Source organism: Drosophila navojoa, chromosome 5, assembly GCF_054131105.1.
Source record: "Drosophila navojoa isolate 15081-1374.11 chromosome 5, UAZ_NAV_1.0, whole genome shotgun sequence".
In the NCBI taxonomy this organism is placed as follows: Eukaryota; Metazoa; Arthropoda; class Insecta; order Diptera; family Drosophilidae; genus Drosophila; species Drosophila navojoa.
Window position 1 is genome coordinate 3,653,393 of NC_142893.1, and position 27,553 is coordinate 3,680,945.

Consider the following 27,553-nt stretch of genomic DNA (forward strand, 5'->3'; position numbering starts at 1 on the left):
GAGAACAAAAGATTCCGTATTTTGTTGTCGCACATTTAAATCTATTCACTGCTCCTTCTCTCTCTCTCTCTCTCTCTCTCTCCAGTAATCTCTCCTCTTAGCTTTCTTTATTCGTCATATACACATTCAATAAAATATGCATTCTCATTCACATTCAAGTATCTCCCTTATCTCGTGCTCGAGGTGAATATCGATAAACGTATATCTATATATACAAATACATATAGTATATGCCTTGTAAGCCTGTGTACTTGTCTGTATTCAATTTCTAGCTACTTAATGCTCAACTGTACTTAAGCACTTGCATTCCAGCAAATGTATTTGCTTTAATTATCAGGAAATCCTTTTTCGAAATACAATTGCCTTTCTCTTAAAGGAGAAAACGTTTCTGGGAACAGCACATCTCAAATGCCATTTTGTCTCTGGGGGTTGTTATTGACTTAATTGGTTTTGTTGTGCCACTTAGACGCCTTAACATTTACTTATATAATGCATTGCTATATACTATATTCACATACATACATACATTCATATACATATACATTCATAGAGAATTTGGTAACAGGTAATTCACATTCAATTCTCACATTTAAAATGTAAAAGTTTTCAATTAATTTATCTCACGTAAATCGTAAATCTATCTCTTTCTCTTTCTCTTTCATTCTCCATCTCCCTCATTCAATTGAATACTTAGCCTGCAGTGCTTATCAGTTAGTCAGTTCATCATCATCGTCATCGCCATCTTCGTCATCATCATCGCGTTGCTTAGATATACATGCCCAAATCGACGTGAAAGTCCTGCAGATAGGACAACAGCTGCGAGGGCGTTGGACGCTGTTTGGGCTCCGAGTGCCAGCAGCAGTTCATTACCGTAAAGCTGCATTTGTGATTGAGAGGGGCGGGGGTGTTTGGGGTTTGGATAAAGGGTTGCATAATTGCCCAATGAAACTGGCTAAAAGGCTACTCACAATTCATCCGGGCAATTGACGGGCTGCTCCAGACGATAGCCGGCAGCCAAATAATTAGTAAGCTCAAATATGTCCACCTCCTCGTGCGGCATCTGGGCCAGTGTGACCAGCTCCCAGTACAGTACGCCCAGAGACCAGACGTCGCCCTGCGTGGTATAGATCTTCTTCTGCAGCGACTCTAGCGACAGCCACTTGAGCGGACGATTCTCATTGTCGCCAAGGCAATCGTAATCATCCGGGAAGAGATCGCGCGAGAGTGCGCTATCGCAGATCTTGACGTATGACTCCTCATCGACGCTGTGTGGGAATGTGAGGGTGGTTAATATAGATCCTCTGCCCCGCCTCTAGTAGAGGGCTACTTACTAGCAATTGCGTGTGGCCAGATCCTTGTGCACGATTCCCAGGGAATGCAAGTAGGCCAGGGCCTTGGTAATGTGCAAGCCAAACTCGACCAGCTGGCGGGTGCTGAGCGCCGTGCTCGACTCCCTCGACTTTTGCAAGTAGCTGCAAGGCACATGGAACATAGAGGCAATCATTGGACAAAAGAATTTCGCAGGGCAGCTTACATCTTCAGGTTGCCCTTGGACGGATAGGGGTAGGCGATCTCGGGTGGGCCGGGCAGCTCGGTGTTGGCCAGCAGGGGCGCCAGTATATGCTGATGGCTGACGCCAATTAGCAGCGAGGCATCCTGCAGCAGGCAGGCCACCTGCGTCAGCGAGGCGCCGTCGATGACAGTCTTTACCAGGGCATCGCACGTCTCGCCCAGCTTGCCGGCATAGATGCGCCCAAAGGTGCCCTCCTTAATCAGCTGCTCGTAGCTCAAGGCGCCGGGCTGCACGCTGGGTATGCGGCGCAGACGCTCCTTGGTCTTATCGCCGTGCCCGTGACTAGCTACTGTGATGGTGCTGCCGGTGATGCCGGCAATGCCACCAAAGAGGCTGCCGCTGCCGTTGCCACGACTGCTCTTTGGCGTGGACATGCTGCAGGGCTGTAAAAGGGAGAATGAGAATGAGAGAGAGAGAGAGAGAGAGAGGGGGGATGAGATAAGAAATACTTAAAGGAAGGAATTATGGGTTCATGGCTTAAATTTTGAGCAGGAATGTCTGTGAAACAACGTATAGAAAACTTCAAGAGAGGGTGCTGGTATGTTTTCTTAGGGAGTGAATCTGCGATTTAAAGAAAGGGTTCAATAGGTGTGTACTACCCAAAATAGCAAAGAGAGAGAGAGAGAGAGAGAGACATAGACTTAGAGAAAGCTCCACCACAACCGTCTGGTAGAGTAAAGTAGAGTAGAGTCTGTGATTACCTGCATGGGCTAGCAAAAAAGTTCCTAAAGAGAATTTCTCTGTGATTCCCAGGCGGTTTATCGAAATGATTTATAGAGAGTTCTAATAAAACCCTCTTTCCCTTTGCTTGCCTTAATTATATTATAATCGTAGATAACATTTACCAGCGAAACCTTTTCACCTGCTGTATGCCCTAAAACCTTAACCCATGCAGGAGCTCAAAGTGTTTTCTATTATCATATAAAACGAAACTCTTTTGGGGGCCAATTGATGAAGCTGGGGGCAGCTTGGGGCTGGGGTCTCACAGTTGGATATTACACATGGAGGGGACTCAATGGAAACGCAATTTCATCAACCGGATTTGCATCTTTCAGTTTGCATCCGTTTACCGTTAGTCATGCACTTGGCTGCGCTTCGTTCATTCATTTTAATGAATTGAGTTCCGTTTCCGCTTGAAGGAACTGCTGATGTTGCCAACTGGCTGGCAGTTGACGTTGCCAACGCCATCAAACGCCTGCTGCCTGCTGCTTGCTGGCTGCGCCATAATTTGTGTGTGGCCCTCGGGGAGGAGTGGCAAAGTAGTGGGTAGACGGACCAAAGGGAGGGGAGCGACAGGAGAGGGGATAGAGGAAGACTAGCTCTGTATCCGCCAGGACAAGCCGTAGTTGTCTTACGGCATGAATAATTTATTGGTTGGCAAAAAGCTTTAATTCGTCGAGCATTATGTTTGCATAGCCTTGTGCCAGGAGCCACTAGGGGCCAGGGAGGCCGGAGGAGCAGAAGCCAAGCCCTAGACCAACACGAACAACAACACGGCACGAAGGCATGAAGGGCGCAGCTGTAGGAAATTGCGAGATGAGTTGTATAAACAACGTTTTTCCCGGTCGGAAACGGAGGGATAGGGAGCACGACGGGCACTCAAGATGTATAAAGAAGATAGCGCGACAACACAGCAGTAGCAGCAGCAGGAACAGCAGCAGCAGGAGTAGCAGGAGTAGGAGCAGAAGCAGCTCCTTAGCCATTGCCAGCAGCTCATTTATTTTCATAAAATTCACACAGCGAAAATCATTTACCCGCCCGTTGAGCTGCATGGGTACCTAGAGAGCTCTAGGGGGCTCGGGGGCTAGGGGCGGCTGCTCTAATAAACTCCTAGAAAAATCTCTTCATTTCTTTCTTAATTTGGTGTGGAAAATTTACATAAATGTTGGCTATAACGGTCGAGCCACCTGAGACAACTGTCCAATAATTTTCGTTTATTAAAAGTAACAGCTTTATTTGGAGCACCGGCGTTACATGTGGTCCACTCTATGGCAGTGCCAGAGGGAGTTAAACCAGCGATGGGCAACAGCAACTTTGACAGCAATAAAAACAATAGTTGTTCGCCCATTGTTAGTGAATTTCATTCATTATTGCCTTTATTGCCTTTTCTGGCTGCCCCTGGCTGTCTATTCTGCTGTCCGTCCGTCTGTCTGTCTGTCTCTCTTCTGGTCTGTGCTGTGTTGTCCTTTATTTTATTTGTTCCTGCTCGTTGTTGCTGTCGCACAAAGAAAATTCAATTAAAACGCAACAGTATCGCACTCCATCATCAAAGCTCCAACTCTAGCTACTGCGAGTGCGACTGCTGTTGGTGTTGCTGCTCCTGCTGCTGCTGCTGCTGCTGCTCCTGCTGCTGCTCCTGCTGTATGTCCTGTCCGCTGGTTCAAGCTCATCAACGCGCTCGCTGGTCCCCTCGTCAGCGGCTGCTCGTGAATGCGACGCTGGCGATAAATCCTTGTCGTCCAGCTGGCCCAACGACATGCAAAGCGCCTCACACACACACACACAGAAAGGCAGAGAGAGAGAGAGAGAGAGAGATGGAGAGAGGAGGAGCTGTGTACTACAGCGACAAGCAACAATGTCACCGACAGGCACAACAAAAGTGTCTGCGGGCTGCACCGGCGTCGCTTTTATGACCCTAACTAAGACAGAGCGAGAGGCAAAGGGAGAGCGAGAGGGAGAGGGAGAGGCTGGTACTTCCTTTGCTTGTTCGGCTTGTAGAAACAAGCTAAAATTCCACATATACACATAGTTGTATATGTATATGTGTGTGCATACATATATCAATTTGCGTGTTTTTATTGGCTTTTGTTGTTCTTAGCATTAGGCGGGGCGAAGAGGTTGCCTCCCCTAATGAGCAGAGTTCAAGTGTAATTAGATTTTATGTAAGCAGCTTAACATTAAACGCAGTGTTGGATAATGCAGCAAACTTTGTGTGAATTGAATCAATGCAGAAAATGAAAGTGGCACGAAAAGCGTGTTAAATTTAATTAGAAAGGTAATGCGGAAAAGGTCTTTAAGTGCTGCTCTATGCGATTTTAAGAAGAACTATAGGAGAAACTACTAGAGTAGAGTTGTTCTAATGGGAAGGGAAAATGAAGAGAAGTAAAGTCTGTTTTACAGATGTATTAGGTTAATCTGATTATATATGGACGGAATGGGAAATTCATGTTTGGGCTTGCTCATTTACTTTAATCTATGCGAGACTGAGCCATACGTGAAACTCTCTAGCGATACCGTTGGATAAATGCACAATCCTCATCATCAGCGCGTGTTGTTGTTTCTATTGGAATCGCGTATTGCCGTTTGGGGCTGAGCAGGAAGCAAAGCAGACGAACTGTCTACAATTAGATTAGCACTTCTTAAGAGGAGTTGGAATGCTTCCAGTTGGTTTCATCTATAACTATATCTTGATCCTATACAGTATTTATAGCTGAAAAGACTGCGCGTTTCTATGTAGAAACGTACTATGAATAGACATATGATAAAGGAATATCATACTCTGTGTAAGAAAGTGAATAACAAATGAATGATATATGTAGCTAGACTTGTGTAAACTCTAGATGGAGTTATGTGACTATCAAATCTCCTTCGTCCCATCACAAATCAATCAAAGAGCTTGACTACGCAGATGAGCTAGAGTACACCTTCTGTCCAAGCTTTATGTGCTCTGAAGCATAAGCCACATCAGCATATTCAAATATTGCAATTGGAATCCTTTGACCTTTTCTTCATTAAATGCGAGCCAATAACCGAGAGTTGCTCTGGCCATGGTTCAGTCTGGTGAAGTTCGTTTTGGTAAAAGCACATTTAAGCTGAATCGCATTCCCTTTGTTTTCGATCAAATAGCCAACTGATGCCAATTCGTGTGTCAATGGAGCACTTTCGACTGCATGCATGTGCGTTAGCAGATGAGGAAGAAGAAGAATCAGAGTGAATTAAGCCAACCAGAGCAACAGCAGCAGCAACAGCAACAGCTGCAGCACCTGCAAAAGCCCACAGATAGTCAGCTTCAATGACTGGAAAAAGCTAAGCTATTTTTGTGAGAAATATTAAAAGTGCACGTCAAATAGACAATATTGCCATGGCTTTTGCTGCTGCAGTTGCTGTTGCTGTTGTTGTTGTTGCTGTTGTCTCTTATTGCTTAAACTGAAAATTGGAAAACATCCGTTTGCTGTCAACTGTCTGACTAGTCGCAGTTCTCTCATCTCGCTTTGCATTGACACTCAGATGAGGCGAGATGAGCCCAGGGCAATATAGCAGAGCAAAGAGGGAGTGAGAGAGAGAGCTAGGGGTTGGGTTGGCTTTTTGGGAGGGGGGCAACTGCTTGTTAGTATAAATTTGCACAAATTTAAACTGGATGTGGCTCGGGTGTCAGAGCAACAGCGACCGGGTGGGTGAGTGGGCTGGGCGTTATTGTTGCCAACAGAGGCGACACTTGGCAACACATCACCAAAAAACAGCAGCAGCAGCAAGAGCAGGAGTAGTAGCAGCAGCAGCAGCAGCAAAAGCAGCAGCAGGAATAGCCGCAGCAGCAGCAAGAGCAGCAGCAGCAGCAGCAACAGGAGCAGCAGCAGCAGCAGCAGCAGCAGCAACAGCAGGAGTAGCAGCAGCAGCAGCAGGACTTGCCGCAGCAGCAGGACTTGCCGCAGCAGCAGCAGCAAGAGCAGCAGCAGCAGCAGGAGTAGCAGCAGTAGCAGGATTAGCAGCAGCAGTAGCAGCAGCAGCAGCAGCAGCAGTAGTAGTAGCAGCAGCAGCAGCAGCAGCAGCAGCAGCAGAAGCAACAGCAGCAGCAGCAGCAGCAGGAGTAGCAGCAGGCGCTGCAACAGCAGTGTGACTCAAAGCGTTGGCCATGTTGACGTTTGGTTTGCAGCTGTTTGGCTTTGTTGTGACATTTCTAATGACAACACAACACGGCAGGCAGCGGAGGGGTGGGTGGCTTCGTTTGTCAGGGGGTTGGCTATGCAGCGTAGCTGCTGGTCTGCAAATGACATGTACACCACACCAACACACACAGCACACACGAGACACACACACACACACACACGTGCATAAGCAGACATACACAAATTTCGGCTCACACACTTGACAGGCGTCTGATTTGTTTATGTCACTTGCAGCTCTATGGCTGCCCACACACATACACACTCTACTACACACACACACACACACACACACACACAAGCACACTTCCTGCCTCTGCACAACCACAACGTTGAGTGGCGCTCCCTCGCAACTGGTTCGTAATTAAAAACGCTTGATGACAATTTTGCCAACATTTCGTGTTGCAACCAAAATGCAGCTGAAACTTTTAGCCAGCAACAGCAACAACAACAACAACAAACAATGGCGACAGCAGTGACAAGCACAGTGACACGAGAGTGCGTAAAAAAAGAAGAAAATAAACTAAAGCATATTTAATTGCTGTTGATTTGATGTGAAGTAGTTGGCTTAGGCAGCAGATTGTATTTGGTATATTTTTAGCATTTTTTGTATACTAGTAGTTGTAGTTGAATTTAAAGTATTTTTCAATTGAAATTCTGTAGCTAACTTTAAGAACTCCAAAATTTCGAAATCCATATTAAATTATTTATATCCTTTGCTCATTCATATAATGGAAAAAAATACTTTTCTTATAAACTCTATGATTAGGGTCTGAGCCGCAGGGGTTCTATGGTATGTGTGGGCCAAGGCTTGCTCGGCGACACATATTAAACTCGAATTAAGGAGCAACCCTAGTCAAATTTCAAATTCACTGAGCAACCCCACTGTGCACACTTCAACACCCTCCAGCGCACCACTGTGCATTCTTGAAATTGTTTTAGCTTGCTAGAAAATTGTTGTTGCTGCTGCAGTTGAACACAATTGCCAGAGGCAATGCTGCCAGCAGGGGGTGGACAGAGGCAGAGGTAGAAATTACGTATACGAGCTGTCACCTTGGCATTAGACGTGACGAGCGACGAGTCAGGCATCTTAATGAACTGAAATTAGTCAGTTGATAAAAGCGAACTCTGTGCCCAAGCCAGCAAGAGACTTGGCTCCGTAGCTCAATTATATTTCAATTTACCTGACGGGTTGGCCTACCTGCCCTTTGACTGGATTCCTATTCGAAAGCTCCTTGGATTGAGCCTGGGAATTTTAAGTTTTTTCATTCTCTCAGTCTCTTTCTTATGCAAACTCGAATTAATTTCGCATTTGTCTGCTGGTTAGAAAGAGAGAGAGAGAGGGAGTGACAGGGAACGAAATGATTTTCTAATTGGCAGTGAAACTAATTTGAATTTTCGTTTGATTTATGCCTGATCGATTTGATGCATGGCAATTTGATGAGTTACTCGCCTTGCCTCGCGCTCCCCCTTTCGTATATACTTTAGTATTTAATGGTAGCTTGGCAACTTTTTGAGCTCCCTTTGTTGTGGTCTTAAGCATCTAATGCATAATTAAAGGCAACGAAAGGCCTTTCGGGCCTAATTAAAGCCGCCGCCTAATTAACCCACTTTGCCACCTACACACACCCACACCACCACACCCCCACACCCACACACATATCTAATTACAGGTAATTGGCTTTCAATTAGGCATCGCGTGCCATTGGTCACGCCCATCACTGAGCAGCTGGGGATTGCTATTCAATTGTGGTGTGGATAGCGTAAAAGCATAATTTTGTTCAAATTCGTTTGAATGTTATCTAAAATGTGCCTGAGTAAATTGCGTAATTGAAAATTTCTTACACAAAAGACATGAATATTTCAATGGAGGGAATCTACTCAAGGTGTCTTGCTTATGGGAGGTACATAAATAATGCAAGCAGAGCTTTTAATATTCAATAAATTTTAACTAAATATATTTATCTTAAATTCCTAGTCACACTACAGAAATGCTTGGACAAATCCGATTTGAAAGTCGAGTATAAAATGTGCTTTAAGGCTTTGCACTCTGCTCTTATTTACGGCTCTTTTACTCTCGTCCCACAGCTTAAGTGAGATTGTAAGCCAGAGTTATTGCTGTCAACGGATGCCAATGCATCATTGAGCCACGTTTCGCGACTTTTCTCTCAATCTCTTTCGACTTGTCTACGTATCCCTTTTCAGTCAGTGGCTCAGGTGGTCAACGCAAACTGACCACAATGAAATCAGCCGAGAGCAACAGCCAACGCATCCATCTTATCGCATTGCCTACCCATTCGTTCGTTGTCTGGCCAAGTGTGGGTGGTGTGAAAACCGCAAAGGCCTCCGACACAGTCTGCAACTGACCAAAATCCCACATAAAGCCCATGTCGGACAGCCGAAACACTTCTCTCTCTCTCTCTCTCTCACTCTCTCTCTCTCCCTGTCTGTCTGGGTAACTGAGTAACCGGGCAACAGGCAGCTGGCAACAGGCAACAGGCAACAGACAACGGGCAACAAAGGCAACATCCGTTGCCGACTTCCGTTTGTCTCTTTCTGCGGCTGACAGGAAGCAATCAATAGTGTAATGGCAGACAAAGGCATTCGCCATAGTTTGGCACTCGCCTGCAGAAGAATAGAGCCAAGTCCCTGGCAGGGCCAGGCAGCAGCAAAGAAGAATTGCTGGTAAAAAGCAAAGCCAAAGATATGCAAAAAAAATGTGAACAAAAATCAACTGACAGTTGCGCAATTTGTCAACCTTTGCCGAGAGCGAGTGCCGTCACTGGTGGTTCCCTTCATCCGACAAGACTTAAGCCTCGTCGCATATTAAATCATCTCCATATACCCCTCCAGCTGGCCTCGGGCTTTGTCGCAAATGTAAATAATGCGTTTTAATCAAAAGAACAACAGTGAAAAATCCATTAAGGGCGTACGTGCCGCACACCCAGTGGCTCTGCTTACCCCAAAGTGGGGGCCTTGGACTTACCCCTTCCCACATTCGACTTGGCATGTGCCTAGGCTTAGCTTTTCGCATGCTGCGCGCGTCATTTGCAGGTTGATTTACAAATTTCTTTAATGGGGCGACGACAACATTTTTAATTAGCACCTGTTCAGGTTGCACGAATCTTCGTAATCTCCATAAAATACTCTAGCCAGGGCGTGCTCCATGGAAATTAATTTCCAACTTTGCCTTGCTTCTCCTATCTTCCGCTTCTCTGCCTCACGCACTCTTACAACTTCGCCTCGCTCAAATGATGCCATTCGAATGCGAGGCGGGGCTTGGAGCTGGAGCTGACTCTGTTGCTGCCTTCTAGTTAACCCTTCTTCTGGTGCTTGCTCTCGACATCTTCAACCGCAGCAGCCACTTATGCTATCCTCTCTCTCTCTCCCTCTTTGATCCCTCTTCCCTAAACCACTTGAGCTTAGTCCTGATCCAATATCCTAATGCCTTTCTATGTCTGTTGCCGCGTGTGCAGCTATCCTAGCAGCGAGCTCCTGCTTTGACTCCCCTCAGTCAGTGTTCCCCTTTCCCTTTCGCTTCTCCCTTCTCCCTCTCCTATTGAGAGTCTTTGTTGTTGCTGTTGCAATAATATTTTGCAAGTGTTTCTAAACAAGCACAAAGTCATGTTTCAGCAGCTGTAGTCTCGCTTCTTCTTCTGCTTCTTCTTCTCGCTGCTGTTTTTATTGTTGTTTACCCCTCGTCCCTCTGGCTTGGGCTGTAATTGTTGTACGTTAGTCCCCGCAGTCGTTAGCTAAACTTTCGCTGAACATTAAAGCAATTTGGCCAACATTTATAGACTGATTTAATGGAATCAAAAGGGAGTCACTGGGGGTGGGGAGAGAGGAAGGGGTAGCGAGAGGCATGCTGTTGGCAAAGGAGCCCCACACAAATGAGATATTTCCACACAAGTGAGCAGATCAGAGCCGACAACATTTCAGTGTGTGTGTGTGTGTGTGTGTATGTATGTGTGTGTGTGTGTGTGTGTGTGTGTGTGTGCACTTGGATATAATTGTTTGACTAAATGAGTGCGTCGCTCCTAGCTCGCCAGCCCCCTCGCCTATTCCCTTTGCCCAGTGCTTCACAGACACTTGTCTGAGTGTGGTTTGGGGATATAACAAGAGAACAGCAATAATTATGGCAAACACTCCCTTCACCCACAGCCCCCGCTCCTTATACACAAGAGCCATATGCAATTTTGGGGCTTCACTTTTGTATAAATTCACTTAATGCCCCGCCCTCTCCCTTGGCAGTAGATAGCGGCAAATGGATATGACTCTTGGTGCTGTGCATTATCCCAGACATCCAGATATGCCAGATATCCATGCGAGGAGAGAGACACCATGTGTGTGCGAGGCGAGTGCCGAGCTGCTCCCCAGTCAAATGGCTCGAAACGGTTGCCATAATGAGGATGAAATTGAAGTCTAAACAAACAGAAATCGTTTGGGCGAATAGCAGAGGCCAGGAACCGTTGGAGGAATGTTGAGGAATAAGCAGCAAATAAAAATCCAAAGGAGTCTCCATGGAAATCGAATATTTAATTATGCGTCGATGGAAATGGCGTCTCGAGATGGTGACGAAAATGGCCCAAACAATCATGGGAATGGCGACGGAGTGAGGGAAGAGGCGCCACACTTTGTTGTCTAGGAAAAATGTAAACGCTGCCTGATTTTGCAAGAGAAAAGGCAAAGAAGAAGCTGCTAAATAATTTATTCTAATTTGCGACAGATTTGCCAAGGCCAAGAAGCTAAAATGTCAGAGGGATTCCAAGAACAGAATACATAAAAAGAGAAACCGAGGAGGCAAAAAAGTTTCGTTGGGGTCTCGTTAAATTAATTCGAGGGGACTCGCAATAGATAATTCTTAAGGTTTGATGGCTGCCTCACAGGGATTCATCTGCGGCTTTTGGTTAGTTTAAACTTAGTTTGCCAATTTGCACCCAGCGAGAGCTCAACTGGAAGAAAAACAAAGGGACGAGCAAGCACAGTCGGAAGCACCTTCCGCTTATCTAAACAGACTCACACGCTTCTCCACAGCGACTCTCTGCTCACACATAGAGCGCGTATCTACATAATTTTCGTCTGCTTCGAGTGTGTGTGGGGCTACGTGAGTGCCAGGCAAAACTTGCCCCAACCCCAAACAACCCCACTGAACACAACTAGAGCTGGCAGCCTGGCAGATTGGCTGCCTGCTGGGTGGAAGGGAGAGAGAGAGTCCCATATTTATGAATGGCTCTTGTTTCGAGTTTAACGCACTTCGGGAGCTTTATCAGCTCGTAAATATAAATTAGAATTTAATTTTTATCGACGTGGAAAGGTGGCTCGAGTCGGGATTTGTATGTGGATGTGGACGCAGACGTTGCTGCTGCCTTGGGAGCAATCGTCTGGTCTGCTGTGGTAGCGGAGTGGATATGGTGGCCTAGGCAACCGAGCGAGCGAGCGAACATCAACGGGATTCATATCCATTTGTGGCTGGCACGTGTCGCAACATATCAAAGGCATTGATTTGCCTGGGGGCAGTTGGTGGCTCGATGCAACCCCCTTGGAGGTAATTCATGTGGCCACAGAATCAGATGGAGATTGGGACTCACCTGGGTTAGCTGCGAGGAGGCGTAGTAGGAAATCCTCGAGGGACATACCGATTCTGGTTTCGAGTAAATGGTCTCGCCGGCCTGGTCGCCCATGGGCAGCAGAGCGGTGGCGTAGGGTGTGGGCGTGGGTGAGCTGCGGAAGCCTGTAGGGAAATGAATAGTTCGAAGGTCGATGAAAAGGGAAGGGGATTATTGAAGAGGGCCAAAACTTACGGTCGAATATGCTGCAGGACTTTTTGGTCTCCGTTGGATACTTGTTGAGGCTGGCAATGGTCGCATAGGAGCCGGTGGCACTCGGCGGTCGTCCGAGGGGATCAAGGCGGATGAACACGTTCTGATGGCTGCCATAACCCGCCGTAGTGAAGCTGGTGCTGAGCATTAAATGAGAATGAAGGGTTAACAGTTAGCTAGATAATTAAATTGATGTGCCAATCAATCAGACTTACTGCAGCGAATCCTGGCGCAGCTGCTTGCGAGCCCGAACATACATCATGCTGGCCACAAGGCCTACGGCCAGGACTAGGCCCAAGGCACAGGCAGCGGCGCTCATCAGAGCCGGTCCCTGGGAAGGGGCGTGAGCAGGCGCAGGAGACTGATTCGGCTCCGGCGAGATGCCTGGAATAGTTATGGTAATGGAAGGGAGATATAAGCGAATGACAATTGGTAATGGCAGACGATTGGGAGCTTACCCTTGGCACAGATCTTGTTGCGCTTGAAGTGGAGTCGGGTGTCGTTGAACCGGGGAGGTCCTTGTACCACCATGTTGACATTGACCGGCAGTTGGAGGCTCACGTTTCCCGTGCACGGGAGGTACACCAGGAACGACTCGATCTCCTGCGGCACTACGCCCTTGTGGGGAATGCTGAGCGTGGGCGTGCCCAGTGCGTCCTGGTCAGTGGCGTACTCGATGCTGATTGTATAGCGCAGCTGTCAGTGAGTTGGCCAGTTAATGGAGTGCAAATCAAATTTTCAAGGTGGGTAGGTGGCTTACCGGGTAGCTGATGAGACTCTGCCAGGAGAACTCCAGCTCGTGCACATCTGCCGGGACGGGAACGGTGAAGTGCATCGCGTATGTGTTAATGGCTCCCTCGTGCACGTAGAACAAATCCGCCTCCAGCCCTATGAATGAGAGTAAAGAGCATAGTGAAGATGAGATTAGGTTTCCGATGCATTGCAGCTATAAAGAGAAAGTTTATTTCACAATTTGCTTTGTTACAGTTTCCCTTCGAGTCCCTTCCCGGGATTTTCTACTGCTGTGCAAACTTTGTGCATTCTCTGTTTACTTTCCTCGCAGTTGATGGCTCTCTCGTTCTCCACCCTCCCGCTCCATATACCTTTCAACTTCAACGGAAATTGATTTCCTCGACGATGCAAGGGGGTGGAAGTTGGCAGGTTGTGAGCGGTGGGTGAGCGAAGTTCGGTAAACAAAAACCAAGACACAATAATAATCGAAATCGAATCCGTCACCAGCAGGCGACAATGCAAAGGGCGTCAATTGGTTCTCGCTCTCGATTTCTGCCTCAAATGGTGCGCGACAGACACCCGAGGGGAACGAAGAGAACGAAGGGATTTGCGTGGGGATGGGGCGAGATATTAAAAGGTGTCAAGTGTTGTCTAACTCGATTCGAGACGAGACCAGGCGAGACAGCGACCGACTCATCTTCATGATTCGCTTTGTGTAACTTTAACTAGCTTCGGGAACGTCCTAATCTCTGACCCCGACCCTGGAAGCTCCAAGCCGCCGTCCCTCACTCTATTGGCTGTGAAAGACGAGCTGTTCAAGTTAAAAAGACGTGAAATTAAATTTCTTCATCCGCTTTCATTGTTGTCTCTGCCTCTGCATCATCATCTTATGTTGCATCATTTACTTCCTGGGATCAGGCCTTGCTTTGCATTGAAAGTCGCAAATGCTGTTTACTCTCCTTAACTTGACTACCAGCCCTCCTCCTCACCTCCTCCTCCTGCTTCTAAGTTTGCCATTCATCTTTTGACTATGCGTCTGTGCCGGATGTTGAGTGTTGCGTTTCCGGTAGAGGCCAAGGCAGGGCAGGGGCAGGAGGAGAAGGAAAGAAGCGCGTATGTGCGTGCATTTAGAAGAGAAAGGAGCACAGCGCACTCTGTGTTCTTAAAACAATTTCAAATCCAATTATAGAACAAGAAAAAGCATTTTTCGTTAGCTTCCTTCTATTCACTACTCGTCTAAGAACTTCCCCAGTTCTTACGCCGTTTTCCTTCACAGTTTCATTTTGTTTTTGAATTCGAAATTGTTATGCACCCCGCTGACTATCCTCCAGGCAGCCGAAGTGTGCTACTTTTCCTTTACATTTTCCGGTTTTCGTTGGCAAACTGCACAGAAAAAGAGAAGAGGTGAGGAGAGAGAAGAGGGACTGCAATTGACTCTACTTTGATCCCTCTTTATTCATCCATTTTGGGAAATGCGCCACAGACGAGACGAAAAACACAAACATAACCTCAAAGTGGCTCGCATTAAAAATGCACAAACACACGAAAAGGACAATGTCACTTAGTTCGAGCTGAGTCCTAGGAAAACAATGACGGGAGGTTAGACAAGGTGCTATCAGAGTGGGAAGTACACCTTGTTCAACCACAAAGGGAAAGGGGGAGGAAATGCACTTGTTCTGGCTTAATTAATTCAGCTCTGATTGGATACAAATGTGATTCACTCTCAAAGAGACTTTCAGCTTTTCGATTGGCCTCTTGGGCGAATTTAAGCTACTGCCTGAAACGACTTAAATTTTCGTGGGATCCTCTTCGTTCTGCAAGTGGAGATAAAAAGGAGAGCCAACTTGGTTACGGGTCCAAGTCTTCTTCACTCGAACTTTGGCCGTCTTTCATATCACGCGCCTTGCACAGCGCCAACTTTGCCGTCGCTTTGCAAAGTTTTTAGCTCGTTCAGGAGTCGTCCCAGTGCCTTGTCCCAGATAGTTCCCCCTGTCGCCTGGCTCTCCACCATAATTATAATACCTGCGATTGTCTGAATGGCTTCGCCACACACACGTGACGCTGCAACCGCAGACGCTCGCTCGCAGAGTTGAAGGAGGATGGGGAGAGATGAGGAAGGATCGGCAGAAGGGCTCCTCGGCTTGGCTTTGACAATGGCATCACACAATTTGCATAAAAGATTAAGAGGATAATTAGTGTCATTAGCTGAGCAGTGCAACGCCGAGCATTCCCTGAAATTATCATCTCATCTCTCCTCTCTCCCATCTTCTGCTGTCTAGGTGACACCTCGACAGGGCTTATCCCTTTACAATGAATGCAGCTCCCTGAATAGCCTTCGCATTCGCTCCTTGAATCAGAATCGAGCTGGACGTTTAATTGGCACAGTTTAAGAATTGTTCACGCCTTCTCTTTTCGCTTTTCTCGCCTTGCTCAGCAGTAATTCGAATCGACCCAGCTCTATAGAGAGATACAGATAGATAGAGAGAGAGAGAGAGAGAGAGAGAGGGCGCAAAAGGTCGAGGGTTGCTTTATTATTGCGGCGATTTTCGGGCTGTTTTCTATTCATTAAAAATAATTTTCTTTTGCATTAACTTTTAATTTAAAGGGAAATTTTCAGCCAAAAAGGTGGGAGCATGCTCTAGACCTAGAAACAAGTCCTGTTCGGCTTTGGGTTCCTGTTCGCTCTCAAGAAATGTGCACATCAAAGTGAAACTTGTTGAAATTGCATTTTTACGCACCCTTGCACAGCAGGAGGGAGGAGGAGGTGAAGTGGGTAAGTGGGGCAACCCTCCCCGACTGGTATATGAAGCTGGTGTCGCTGGCAACTGTGGGTCGAGAACTGTTCGTTGCTGGGATGACGCTAGGCAATGGAGGGCAGAGCGGAAAATCTTCAGCAAAAGCGTAAAAAATATTTAATTTTAATGTTGTCGTCTCTCCATCGAATCGAGACACACACACACATACATCAGTGTAGTTAGGAGCAGTCAGAAAAGAAATCGTTTAACTCATGTTTACAGCTCGCTGTATGGAACAAACTTACAAATTGAGAGTCGGAGGGGAAGAGGCAGAGGCAGGGGACGGCGCTTGAAATAGCAGAGCGAATGCTGTACTCGATTTTTATTGTGGGAATGCATCACGTCAATCACAGTCACGCAATGAAGGAGCTGCCAGGCAGTGAAGTTATTCGAGAAATGCGTATGCTGAATAAGGGACGAGGAGCAGGGAACAGGGAGAGAATCGGCAGCTGGAACGGGAGCTGGGTCATGCAGCCGTTACACACATTCCACTTGAACAAATAGCCATAGAGACACATGCAGGGGCAGATGAGGAGCCCGGGAAGTAAATCATGCAATGGCATGTCGCAGTTGGAGGAGTGGGAAGCGGAAGTGGGGAGGAGCGTGCTGGGCGGGTCAGTTTGTTTGATTTCATGCTGCTTGTTAATTTTGAAATGGAAAACAGGCCCAGAGGGTGGCAAATATTACAAGGGAGGGGGTGTTAACTGGTCGTTAAAAACATAACGAGCTATGCGGAAGGGGGTGCGGAGTGGAAGATGATGGGGAAGAGTGAAAAAAGGAATCTGTGTGAATCGCGCATTTCACAGGAAATTACAAAGAGCAACAAGCAAAGTGGAAGACTCTTTGAGTTGTCGCTAATGAAATCCGATTTGCATTCAAAGACGTGAGGGGGGTGAGGGGCCAGCGCATGCTTTGTAAAGTGTCAATTGCCAGGGCGAGCAGCGCATGGCTCAGCGAACTCGAATGCAATCTCAGAGTGAACTAGAGAAACGAGAGATATAAAGAGAGAGAGAGAGAGAGAGAGAGAGAGAGCTGGAGAGGAGGAGCTGGAGGAGCTGACCCAGTGACGTGGCCGACAGCTGCAGCTCAAAGTTCTTTGGCCATTCATCAATCTGGGATCCGTGTGGCACTTGTGTGGATTATTTTTATGCTGTTCAACTAATTGAAGTGCCGTGATTTGGCGATTAGCCGGAGAACTGGACTAGGACTAGGACTAGGACTAGGACTAGGACTGGGAGTACGATTGAGCCTGCATAATGAGATTGAAGCATTTTGCTCCAATTACAGCTAAGTGCCGGAAAATGCTGTGCACAGCCAACGCATGAATGATGGACTCTCGGCTAGAGGGAGGGAGGCAGAGTAAGAGAGTCGTAGGAACCGCCTTGGCTCACATTTTGGAGCCATGAACCATTAATCAACGAGAGGCAAGCAACACGACGTCATTCCGCCTTGGCACGCCGAATGAATGCCTATTACTGTAACTATTCTCGAGGACATGAATTGGGTAGGAGCTGGGGGAGTGGGACTGGGATTGGGCCTGGCACAAGGTCGACCTGGAGCCACTTGAATGGCTGGCGCCATCAATAACGAGGCCTCGCGTTGAGCAAAACAGCAAAACAAACAACAAAATGCGCCGCACCGGACTGTGAAGTCGTTAGCAGAGAAAGGGGGAGGAGGAGGGTGAGGGTGGGGCAACTAGGCGAGAGCAGGAGGCGGACTACTTGCAGCTGTCAACAGGGTGGCAAAGGTGCGAGGGTGGCTCCGTCCACGGCCGGAAATCGATTTGTGTGGATTTGTTTTCTTCCGTGTTTTCGCGTAACTTTTGTGGTCGTCCAACCCCGCGTCTCTCTCTTCCTCTGCCTCTTCTATATCGTCGTCGTCATGGTCAACAATTATTTCGGAACTATTAATGACTGCGACGTGCTCTGTGCCTAAGCCCCCGCCTCAACTTGTTTTGTTTGCTTCTCCTGCTGCTCAGGAGCAATGAATTTGTCCTGTCGCACTTTGCCATTCGGCTATTAATCATATCAGTGGGGCGGAGCTCTGAGTTGGTCTGGACTATTATTTTGAAATCGAAATGAGATTGCGCCACCCCCAATATGTGGGGCATATATGTATCTATAGACTTACCCATCAGCTTCATCACTTCGTGGTGACTGATGAAAATGTTGAGATATCCGCTGACCGAAGGCAACTGCCAAGAGTGCAGCGCTGTCCAGAGGAGCTGCAGCAGCAGGCAGCGGCTGCTCCTGCAGGCCATGGTGAGGAATGGAAGTTGCTCTCGTCAGTGTTGCTTTGCGGGAGATGCTTATCTGCCTGGGATGTGTGCAGTTGATGACTTGTCAGTGCATGTGACGCCCCAATTGGCGCTCATTTCAGGGGGAGTGCAGCGCCCCTTTGGCTGTGTGGCAGCCAATTTCAATGTGTGATCATTGAAGCGTTCCGCAGGCACAGACGAGACTCACTCTTCCTTTCAGCTGTGATTTGGTTGCCCGTTACCAGTTGCTGCCAGTTGGCAAACAGGCGACGCGGCTCTAAAAGATGCATTAAAATCAAATTCCGGCTACGGCTACGGCTGCGACTACGGCAACTGCTGCTAACAGTTCCGGATGCAACCACAAAGCGACGAGCGACGAGCGACGCCGAGCAGAGCTCTACGAAATTTGTGTCTGGTAAATTTTGGAACTTTTCAGCCGCTGCAGCCTCTGTCCCCGTTCAACTTTTCCAGTTTTGTTTTTGTTGCGGTTGCGTCTGTTGTTGTTGCTGAATTCGGCTGTCGACTGCAAGCGCCATCAGCATTTTCGCATCTGACTCTGAATTTCGTTAGCTTTTTTATTGGCCAGCTTCTGCCCTCTTCTGTGGCTGCTTCTCTCTTGACCAACTGCTGCTCCTGCTACTCCTGCTGGTGGCTTAGCTCGTCACGTTGGCAACGTCTCGCCCGTTGGTCAGTAGCCAGTGGCAATGGCAGTTGCTGGTGTCGAGCATGTGTCCGGGCTGTCCTCTTAGTCCAGCTTGGCTTGTCCTGGTGGCCTTTTTGTGTCGTCTGCTCCACTGGTTGTCCGGCTGGCCAGCTGCTGCGTCCTGTTGAATAGAAAGTGATTTAGTTAGGAGTCGAGTGGTCGGTGACAGTGGGGAGAGTGTGTGGTGCTGTGGTTGAGTGGCTTTGTTGTTTGTTTCAAAAATAATTTCAGAATGTGCTGCTCAAAGAAAGTTTCTGCCTGCAAAAGTAATTACAAAGTTGAAAAAAGATTAACAGCTTACAGAAACGCACATAGGGAACTTGTGGAGAAGAGGAGAAGGAGGAGGAGGAGTGGTAGGTGGCGTATCCTCTGCTGATTAAAAGTCACACGAGTTGCTTCGACTGGTGTTTTAATAAATTCGTGTTAATATTTTAAATTATGCAGAGGGGGAGAAGGAGAAGGAGAAGGAGGGAAGTAGGAAAAAGTTTTGCGTTGCAGAAATGTTTGTGTGGATTTTGTGGTTCAAGTGGTTCAGTTGACTCTCCCCTCGTCCCTCCTGCTTCTGCTGCTTGCGTGTGTAGCCATACGAAGGGAACTCCAGGTGCAGTTAGAACCAAAATCAAAACATTCGGCCAGGTGGAAAGTCAAGAGTTGGCATGGAAATGGAAATGTGAGTGGAAAGTGAAGAGAGACGGACGAGGGAGGAGGGAGGAGGCAGAGTGGGTGCAGCAGTCAAGTGCCTCCAAAATGAAATTGTTGCCAAGAAACCGACCTCCAGTTCCACCTGCTTGCACTTTCAGCCCCTCTCTCTATTCCCCTTTTCTTATGTCTGCTGCCTGCTCCTGCCACCCCTTGCAATCTCCATGGCTGCATATTGGGAATAGTTGCTCGGTTTTTGGCCGCAATAAAAATCGAAATCAGAAAACTTTGTTGCCTCTGCTTGCCAACGAAAAGTGCTGAGAGTTTTGCAGTGCGCGGTCAAGCCAGTTGTGGGCGTGGCAGCAATGCAGCCGTGGAATGTGGAATGCAGAACAGAATGCCAGAGCTTTAATTAAACTTAACTGCGATGAAAGCCAAAGCCGCGGGGAAAGGCCGAGCGACGACTCACTTGATTAAGATCCGTATCATCACGACGTCAACTGCAGCTCAGATCCCTGCCACAAGCTGAAGTCGATGCCATTCAGCAGATTCATTAATAATTCAAAAGACAAATAACAAAATGAAGGTACATGTGTGTGAGTGTGTGTGTGTGTGTGTCTCTTGTGTGTATTTGTGTTGACATTGCGAGCAATGTAACTGATTTAAATGGAGCAGCAGACAAACAGCCAGCAGCCAACCAGCCAAGCAGTCAGGCTGCCAGGCAGCGCGCCTCATCACTCGAGCTGCTGAAGCCGCCAAGTCGTGAGCGCGTGGCAGAGACTCGCACTGAGAGACACAGCAGAGACCCTCCGAGTCGAGGAGGAGCTCGGAGTGTCCCGAATCATCATCGATAACATATTAACGACGTCAACTCAATCATAATCAAAAGGAAGGATAAGAGGGAGCGAGCGGGGGAAAGGGGAGCTGTTTCTCTGCCAACTGGGGACAGCGAGTTGTCTGTCGCCGAGCTGGGGAGTCAATGCTGAAAATTTTCTGCTTAGTCACACGCATCATCAGTCTGGGTATCCACGCCTAGACACAGCTGCCACACCTTCCCCATCCGCCCACTAGCTACGGTGACAAATTATGCGACGCGCTTTGTCTTCGGCTGCGACTGCGGCTGCGGCTGCGGCTGCTGATGATGATGTGAGTCCTGGCAGTTGTGACAAAAAACTTTTCAATTACATAATTTGCCGTCTAATGAATAATCATCTTTCATTTTCTGCTCGTCCCCCCACCCCCAACTCCTGCTGCTGCTGCTGCTGCTGCTGCTGCCATTATTATTATCTACGTAGGCTTCCCTTTTCGCTAATTTTTGTTGCTCGTAATATTTATTGATGTTCTTTATTGTTTGGCTTTGGTCTATGCCACAGCCGTTTGCCTGTTCCTTATCGTTCATTTGATGGGGCAGACGCCTGCAGGCGTGGCAAGCGTGGCAGGCGTGGCAGGCAGTGAGGCAGGCAAACTCATTTCAATTATAAAATGGCTTTCGCTTCTTAATTGAATCGTGAGTTTGAGTTAAGCAAAGTTAATATTTTATTTCCGCCTCGTTGTTGTTTCAATTGCCGACGCCCCACTCCGTGTGGCCACCCTTACGTCTCCTGCTCGGGGGGTCCCTCTGCTCAGCTCTGTTTGCCGCTGTTTCCCTGCCATCATTTGGCGACTTTAAATGGCAGCCAAGGCAGGCAGCTAGCTCCCGTTTCCCATTTGGCATCCCCATTCCCATCCCCATCCCCATCCCCATCCACTTCCATTTCTCATTTCTAGACTCATTCCAATTGCTGTGCCAATGTTGCCAAGAGCCGCGAGGCATTTGCTTTTGCTTCAATTGCAGACACAAAACTCTGGGGATTGGGGAAGCTTCAAGCGTTGCTGTTGTTGTTGTTGATGATAAACTGGTAACAGATTCTGATTCAGATTTCAATTCACTTGAAAATGACAGAGAAGTATCTATCTCATTGCCTTGGCTATTAAGCTTTCTCATAAAAATGGCAAATAAAAATCCGAAATTCAGGCATTTGAGTAATTTGAAGCTTTTCACGTTCGTAAATAAAGTACAATTTCAATGAATTTGGCCTACAGCAACGTTTTGGCAAATAGTTGCCCTCCATTTGCCCTGCCCCCAATGAAATGACCACTGAATTCCTGTTCGAGCAATTTCCTCATTAACTTTAATGCGACTCGAACAACAAATTTCAATATGCACAAAGCACACACAGACACAAACACACACACAAACACACACACAAACACACAAACTAAATACAAACAAGCTAAAAGTCAAATGTGCCAAATGGGTTTTTAGTTGGGGTCGTGGTCTGGGTCTCTATCGTATATGCGCGACTTCATTAAATATTTGACGTGAAAAGAATTGCTGTTGCGCGCAATATTAAAATTGGAATGAAATGGCAAATGTTGTTCGGTTGCCTTTCGACAATGTTTCGGATGAATTTAGCAGCTTTACATTTTGATAGCTGATTAAAAATAACGAGCGACATTTGCATCTGTTTACCTGACAATGAGCAAATGTGAGTGAGTGTGTGCGAAAGGTGGAGAGTGGCTTAGATAGGGTATATGATCGTATGAGTATAATATCAGTAAGTCAATTTCTTTATGAAGTGTGAGCTCAAGTTCATTAAAGCTCATTCTTGTAAAGCTTAAGTATAATATTAAACTGTGCATACAGCTGGATTACAGCTTGAGCTTTGAGCTCGATTCGCCAGGATATTATAGGAATAGAATTGGAATAGAATAGCGCAGTGTTCATTATTCAATATGTACTTATAGAGCAAAGCTTTATAGGGGAAAGCACATTAAAGCTTCGTCTTATTTGCATTGGAATGCAAGATGAGTTAAGATTATACGAATCATTACTTACATGATTGAATTCTAATAATCATTTGAGTTCATGAGCTAAGATTATGCGAATCATAACTTAAATGATGGAAATCTAATAATCATATAAACCAGATGTACAAGATGAGAGATAGAATTTACTTGAATACCCTGATGTAGAGTGCTTCAAATGGGAGACTGGATGTTGTATATAAAGCCTAGGAATACTGTGAGGGGAAAGTGATTGGCCATATATACAATTTAGAGATAAATTGCAGAGAAAGAGTAAGAGATTCTGATGTATCTGCTCAATCTGTCCATTTCTATTGTCAGCTCCCAGAGTAGATTAATCCAAATTTAAAACACAATAAATATATATTTATATGTTTAAGGCAAAAGCTTGATTTTCCTACTTTCACATTCTCCTCTTAAATAAATAATATAAATAAAATAACACAAAAAATATATATATTCCTCATTAAGGCTCACTTAATATTAAAGTCAGGGTATATGCTAGTTGAGCATTTCGATGGCAATTATTTTTGCTGGTGATTGTCCAATTATTTCGTATGGGGAAATTAGGGAGAGTTTGCCCATTTATGCCAGCATTTGGTGCGCCTGGGCCTAATGTCCAAAATGTACAAAATGTACAAAATGTTCGAAATGTTCGCCGAGTTGGCTAATTTGTACAGGCAATTAATTTACATTTGGGGCGAGGGCACTGGGCAATGGGTAATGGGCTTTACGGGTAGGCAAACGCAAATGAAGAGGGGATGTGGTGCAAGCCATTTGTGCGATTTTGTAACATTTCGGCGCTGCGCTTCACTAGGCAAAGGCGAAAGAGAGAGGGAGAGAGAGAGAGAGAGAGAGCGAGCGAGAGAGAGAGAGAGGGAGAGGGAGATAGAGGCAATTGGTCTTGACATGGATATACATATAGTACTATATATACCAGCATAGAGCATATGCAACCCAGAGCGGCATGAGCTGGGCAGACAATTTGTCGTGTGCACTAAATATCGCAACTCCATGGACACTAATAAAGGCTGTGGCCCGAAACGGTGGTTGAGTCTGCCCGGAGGGGCCACAGGAGGCGGTGCGCTGGGCGTGACCCGGTAGCTCTGCGTGAGCTGAATTTGTGGCAGTGTAATTTGTTGCGATATAATTGACAATTTGTGCAATTTTCAATGAACAACGAACAATTCACGTTGAGCTTCAATTGTCCGCGCTGCCACGAAATTAATATGGATACAGTATATGGTTTTCATAATTAAAGTTATATATCATTCATTAAATTTAATTGAAAATAATAAAATAATTTAAAAATGATGTAAATATGGGAAAAGCAATCAAGTAAAATAGAGAAATATAATAATATAAATAAATATATATATAAAGAAATTAATTGAACTCTTTAGAAATAAAAAAAATTGAATTTATTAAGTAAATATATATTTTAAAAAATTAAATTTATTAATAATTTTTAGAAGTATATAAAAAAAGTATATAAAGTATATATAAAAATAAATAAATATGTATATAAAGAAATTAATCAAAATTTTTAGAAATTTAAAAAAATATTGAATTTATTAATTAAATATATTTAAAAAAATTTAATTTTTTTATATTTTTTAGAAGTATATAAAATATATTGAAAGTATTAATAAAATATATCCTTTAAAAAATTAAATCCGATTATTTATATTAAACATAAGAAATTAAGTTTAATTAAATATTAGTTTAATAACTTAAAAAAATGTAAATATATATTATATAGTATAACTCTTATTAATAAATTCCATTTTTAAAATAATATATATCAAAAGTAATAAAAAAATGTATATATAACTTAATTTTAATAAATAGAAAAAATATTTAAAAAATAAAAATAAATAAATAAAAATAATAAAAAAATAAATAAAAATAATAAAAAAATAAATAAAAATAAATAAATAAAAATAAAAAAAAAATAAAAAAAAATAAAAAAATAAATAAAAATAAAAAACAATATATCAAACAAAATATTAAATTAATCAATTATTTTAATGAAATAATAAAAAAAGAAAGGCATTTCATCTTAAATACAAATTTATTATATAAATAAATTTTACTGAGTTCAAATTATAATCTACGACATCCTTTTAGTCCATTTTGATATAAAAACAATTTCCCATAAATTGTTATGCGTCCTTTAAATCAAAGAGACTCAACTCTAAAATAAGAATATGCTTCATAAAGTTGTTTAAAGTTTAAAGCGAGCTATATAAGTCAGCTCCGCCATCCATGTGGGATGAAAAACAATCTCAAATTATGTTTTATGTGCTCCTATTGATAACTCGAACGCCCCGAGCTTGTCTCTGGCCATTTTTCATGTTTATGTGTGGCAAATTTATTGTTGGCAGCCAGAGAGAATGTGACAGAATCGCAGCTAAGCGATGACACATTTAGGCATCTCTCTCAGTCACCAGGCACACCCACTCAGACTCGGACTCGGACTCGACTGGGTCTGGCTGTGTGGCTGTTGCTTTTATCTGTGCAAGTGCCATAAAAAGAAATAACTCGACTCAACGACCCATTTTAAGAAATTTGAAATGTTCTTTGGCCAATTCCCCGGCTACAATGGCTGGCAATAATCATTGATTTACGATGGCTGTCAATGATGCTTATTAAAATCATATAATATTCAGATTTGAGTGGTAACATCAAAAACTCTTGGCCATTGATCCAGCTTACCATTTAGAATCCCCGATTGTTTGCTCTCGGCTGCTCTCTAATTGAATCATCGAGTCGCCTCATAAAGTAGGGCGCTAAAAGCATGCCTAATCTATGCATATTTCTCAACTTGCTCACATAATCAAAAGCCCTCCACTTAGCACTTGCCCCAAACTACCCAAAAAATGGGAGAAAAAAAAGAAAGAAATACCCATAAAAGCACAACAAAGGGAGGCGGGCAGGAGAAAAATGTAGCATACATTTCGGGGCAACATTTTGTTGCACTTCGACACTGGCGCCCATTGTTGTCCCTTATGCTTGGCCATTTAATGTGGCCGCTTGGCAGCGTGTCCTGGCCAAGCACTTAGACATTCCATCAGCATAGTGGCATAGCGTGCGCAAATGTTCGACGGCTGGGTTTGGGGGCATGGCCGACCGACCCCATTCAAAAAAGTTGCTCAAGCGCAGCGCAAGATTTGCATAACTTGACATTTTCTTAAGCTGCTGATGATGTTGTTGTTGTTGCTGTTGTAGTAGTTGTTGTTGTTGTGGATGTTTTTGATTTGAACGGATTTTGCGGCCATTTACTTTCGCTTGTTGTAAATAGAGAGCAGACATTAGTTATGTGCCCTAGAAAACGGGACGAGCGGGCTATGATGAGCTGGAGATCAGATAGGTAACTCTGAGAAACGTACAAGATGAGAGATGAGATTGACTTGAATACCCTGTTGTAGAGTGCTTGAAATGGGAGACTGAATGTTGAATATATATCCCAGGGTATCCTAGGAATAATGTGAGAGGAAATAGATAGACAATAGATAGAGTTTAGGAGGTAAATTGGAGGGGAAGAGTAAACAATTCTGATGTATCTATCCCTACTGTGATAGCTTAAAGGCTACCCAAAAATACTCGTATATATGTATGTCTACCCTGTAAAGTACACCAAAAAAGAAACCACCAACTCGATTCAGTCCCTAGGATACAGCACTACACGCCTATCTCCCCATGTAAGCTCCATGGAAGTTTACTCGCTTACTTTAGGGCAGATTAAGATAATTAGCCTGTAATATGCGAGCATGGCCAACTTTTTACGCCAGACCATTAAAAGACAGTAATAACTACATTTAAGCGTGTTTTTTTAATGTGCTTCATTTCAATAAACTCTTCAGCCCTTAAATCGCTTTTTACGCTCTTTTTTTACAGGGTGCTCGTGCTGTGGGCTGTCGTTCAATTTGCCTTTGATTGCCTACTTTGAAGAGTTGGCCAGAAGCTTTTAATCTGTCGCACGTTGCAATTAGTGTCAGCGCTTAACACAGACACTTCACACACACACACACACAGGCCGGCATACACTGAGCGAAAAATAAGGGGTAAGTGCTTCACTTGAACATAAACTGTTTACTTAATTTATTTATAAGCAGCTGCTTAAGTATGAGTGAGTGCTTAAAGTTTTTCGAGTTATGTTAGCATCTGTTTGTCATCTCGCAGTTTCGCTCAGTGTACTGACCAGCCACATGTCTGGCAATGCTTGAATGTGAAAATATTTATTTAGTTTCACTTTGAAGTGGGTCTAGTCTGTTGACGTTCCGTCTCGAACCGAGTTAGTCACGGCTGCTGGCGCTGGCTCCCCGAGCAGGACTCGTAAGGACCGAACTCGTGAAAAGTGGGTGCTCGAGTGTTGAGGGAAAAATGTGTTTAGCAAAACACATTAAATGCTTACTTATCAAAACGCAATCAGCTTAGGCGTAGAGGCATCCGTCCTCTGTCCAAGCTGCTGTATCCTGCTGTGGCCTGTGCGCCGTGTGTCCTGTGGCCTGTCAACCGATATGAAATGTTATGCCTTTAATCCTTTCATTGGCTATGCGAGAGAGACGCGCGGCCTTATGGCCAGTTAACACGCACACGGAGAATACGCACGCACACTTACACACGGAGAGACGGTGTCGGGCACGAAATGCTTAATCCTTTTTGGCTGAGAGCGCGTATTCGCACTTTGGAGCAACACTTTTATTTGCTTGGGTGTAATATATCATTTCACAGGACACCAGCCAAAACGCTGACAGGCGTGGAGAGGGAGCGCGCGAGCGTAATGAGAGGAAAAGCGCCTTGAAATTTAAGCGCTTAAAAGCCCATTTAAGCCTGTCAACATGGCTCTTTTCAGCGGACAGCGAGCGGAGGGCAGCGGGGTAGTATACCGACACTTGCGGGCTCAATGTCCTCGCTGCTGGTTTGTCACAGCACGCGCGAGGCGAACCGCTAACCGCGTACAACAATAATTCCGATGACAACGATAATGATAATGATAATGATGCTGAGGCTGGAGCTGTAGCTGTAGCTGTAGCTGATGATTCTAGCCCTTTGCACGTTTGGTTTAATGAGTTGGTTTACTTCTTGGTTTATTTATGTATATTCTGGGTATTTCGTTAAGGTCGAGGAACAATATTTGGTATTTCTTGGACGGAGTTCACTTCGTCACTTTACGAATTTTGTAAGCGAGTCCTGCCGGCGATTCGTTGGCAGCGTTCAACGCTCGTTTTAGTCTTGCCCGTTAGCTTCGCGACTCCGACTGACTCTACCGGAAAGCTGTGTGCGACTAAATGCAGTTCGAACA

The 27,553-nt window shown here is 45.3% G+C and overlaps 1 protein-coding gene across 1 annotated transcript; it reads right to left on the minus strand.

The window, feature by feature from the left end:
- Positions 1-172: 172 nt before the first annotated feature.
- On the minus strand, positions 173-27,553 carry Drl-2 (tyrosine-protein kinase derailed 2). The gene is made up of 11 exons (XM_089261040.1): positions 26,663-27,553; positions 17,930-18,880; positions 13,033-13,160; positions 12,731-12,968; positions 12,488-12,656; positions 12,255-12,412; positions 12,042-12,184; positions 1,535-1,956; positions 1,332-1,472; positions 969-1,265; positions 173-877 (listed from the first exon to the last, which is right to left on the minus strand). The coding sequence occupies exons 2-11, from the start codon at positions 18,057-18,059 to the stop codon at positions 766-768; spliced, it is 1,938 nt and encodes a 645-aa protein (XP_089117166.1). The 5' UTR covers positions 18,060-18,880; positions 26,663-27,553; the 3' UTR covers positions 173-765.

Bases quoted from the DNA above. Each gene is read 5' to 3' on its own strand.
- Drl-2 (XM_089261040.1), bottom strand. From the start codon at position 18,059: ATGGCCTGCAGGAGCAGCCGCTGCCTGCTGCTGCAGCTCCTCTGGACA. The intron at 1,957-12,041 runs GTGAGTCCCAAT...TCCCTTTTACAG, and splicing joins CCTCCTCGCAGCTAACCCAG to CCCTGCAGCATGTCCACGCC. The intron at 1,473-1,534 runs GTAAGCTGCCCT...TGTGCCTTGCAG, and splicing joins TCCAAGGGCAACCTGAAGAT to CTACTTGCAAAAGTCGAGGG.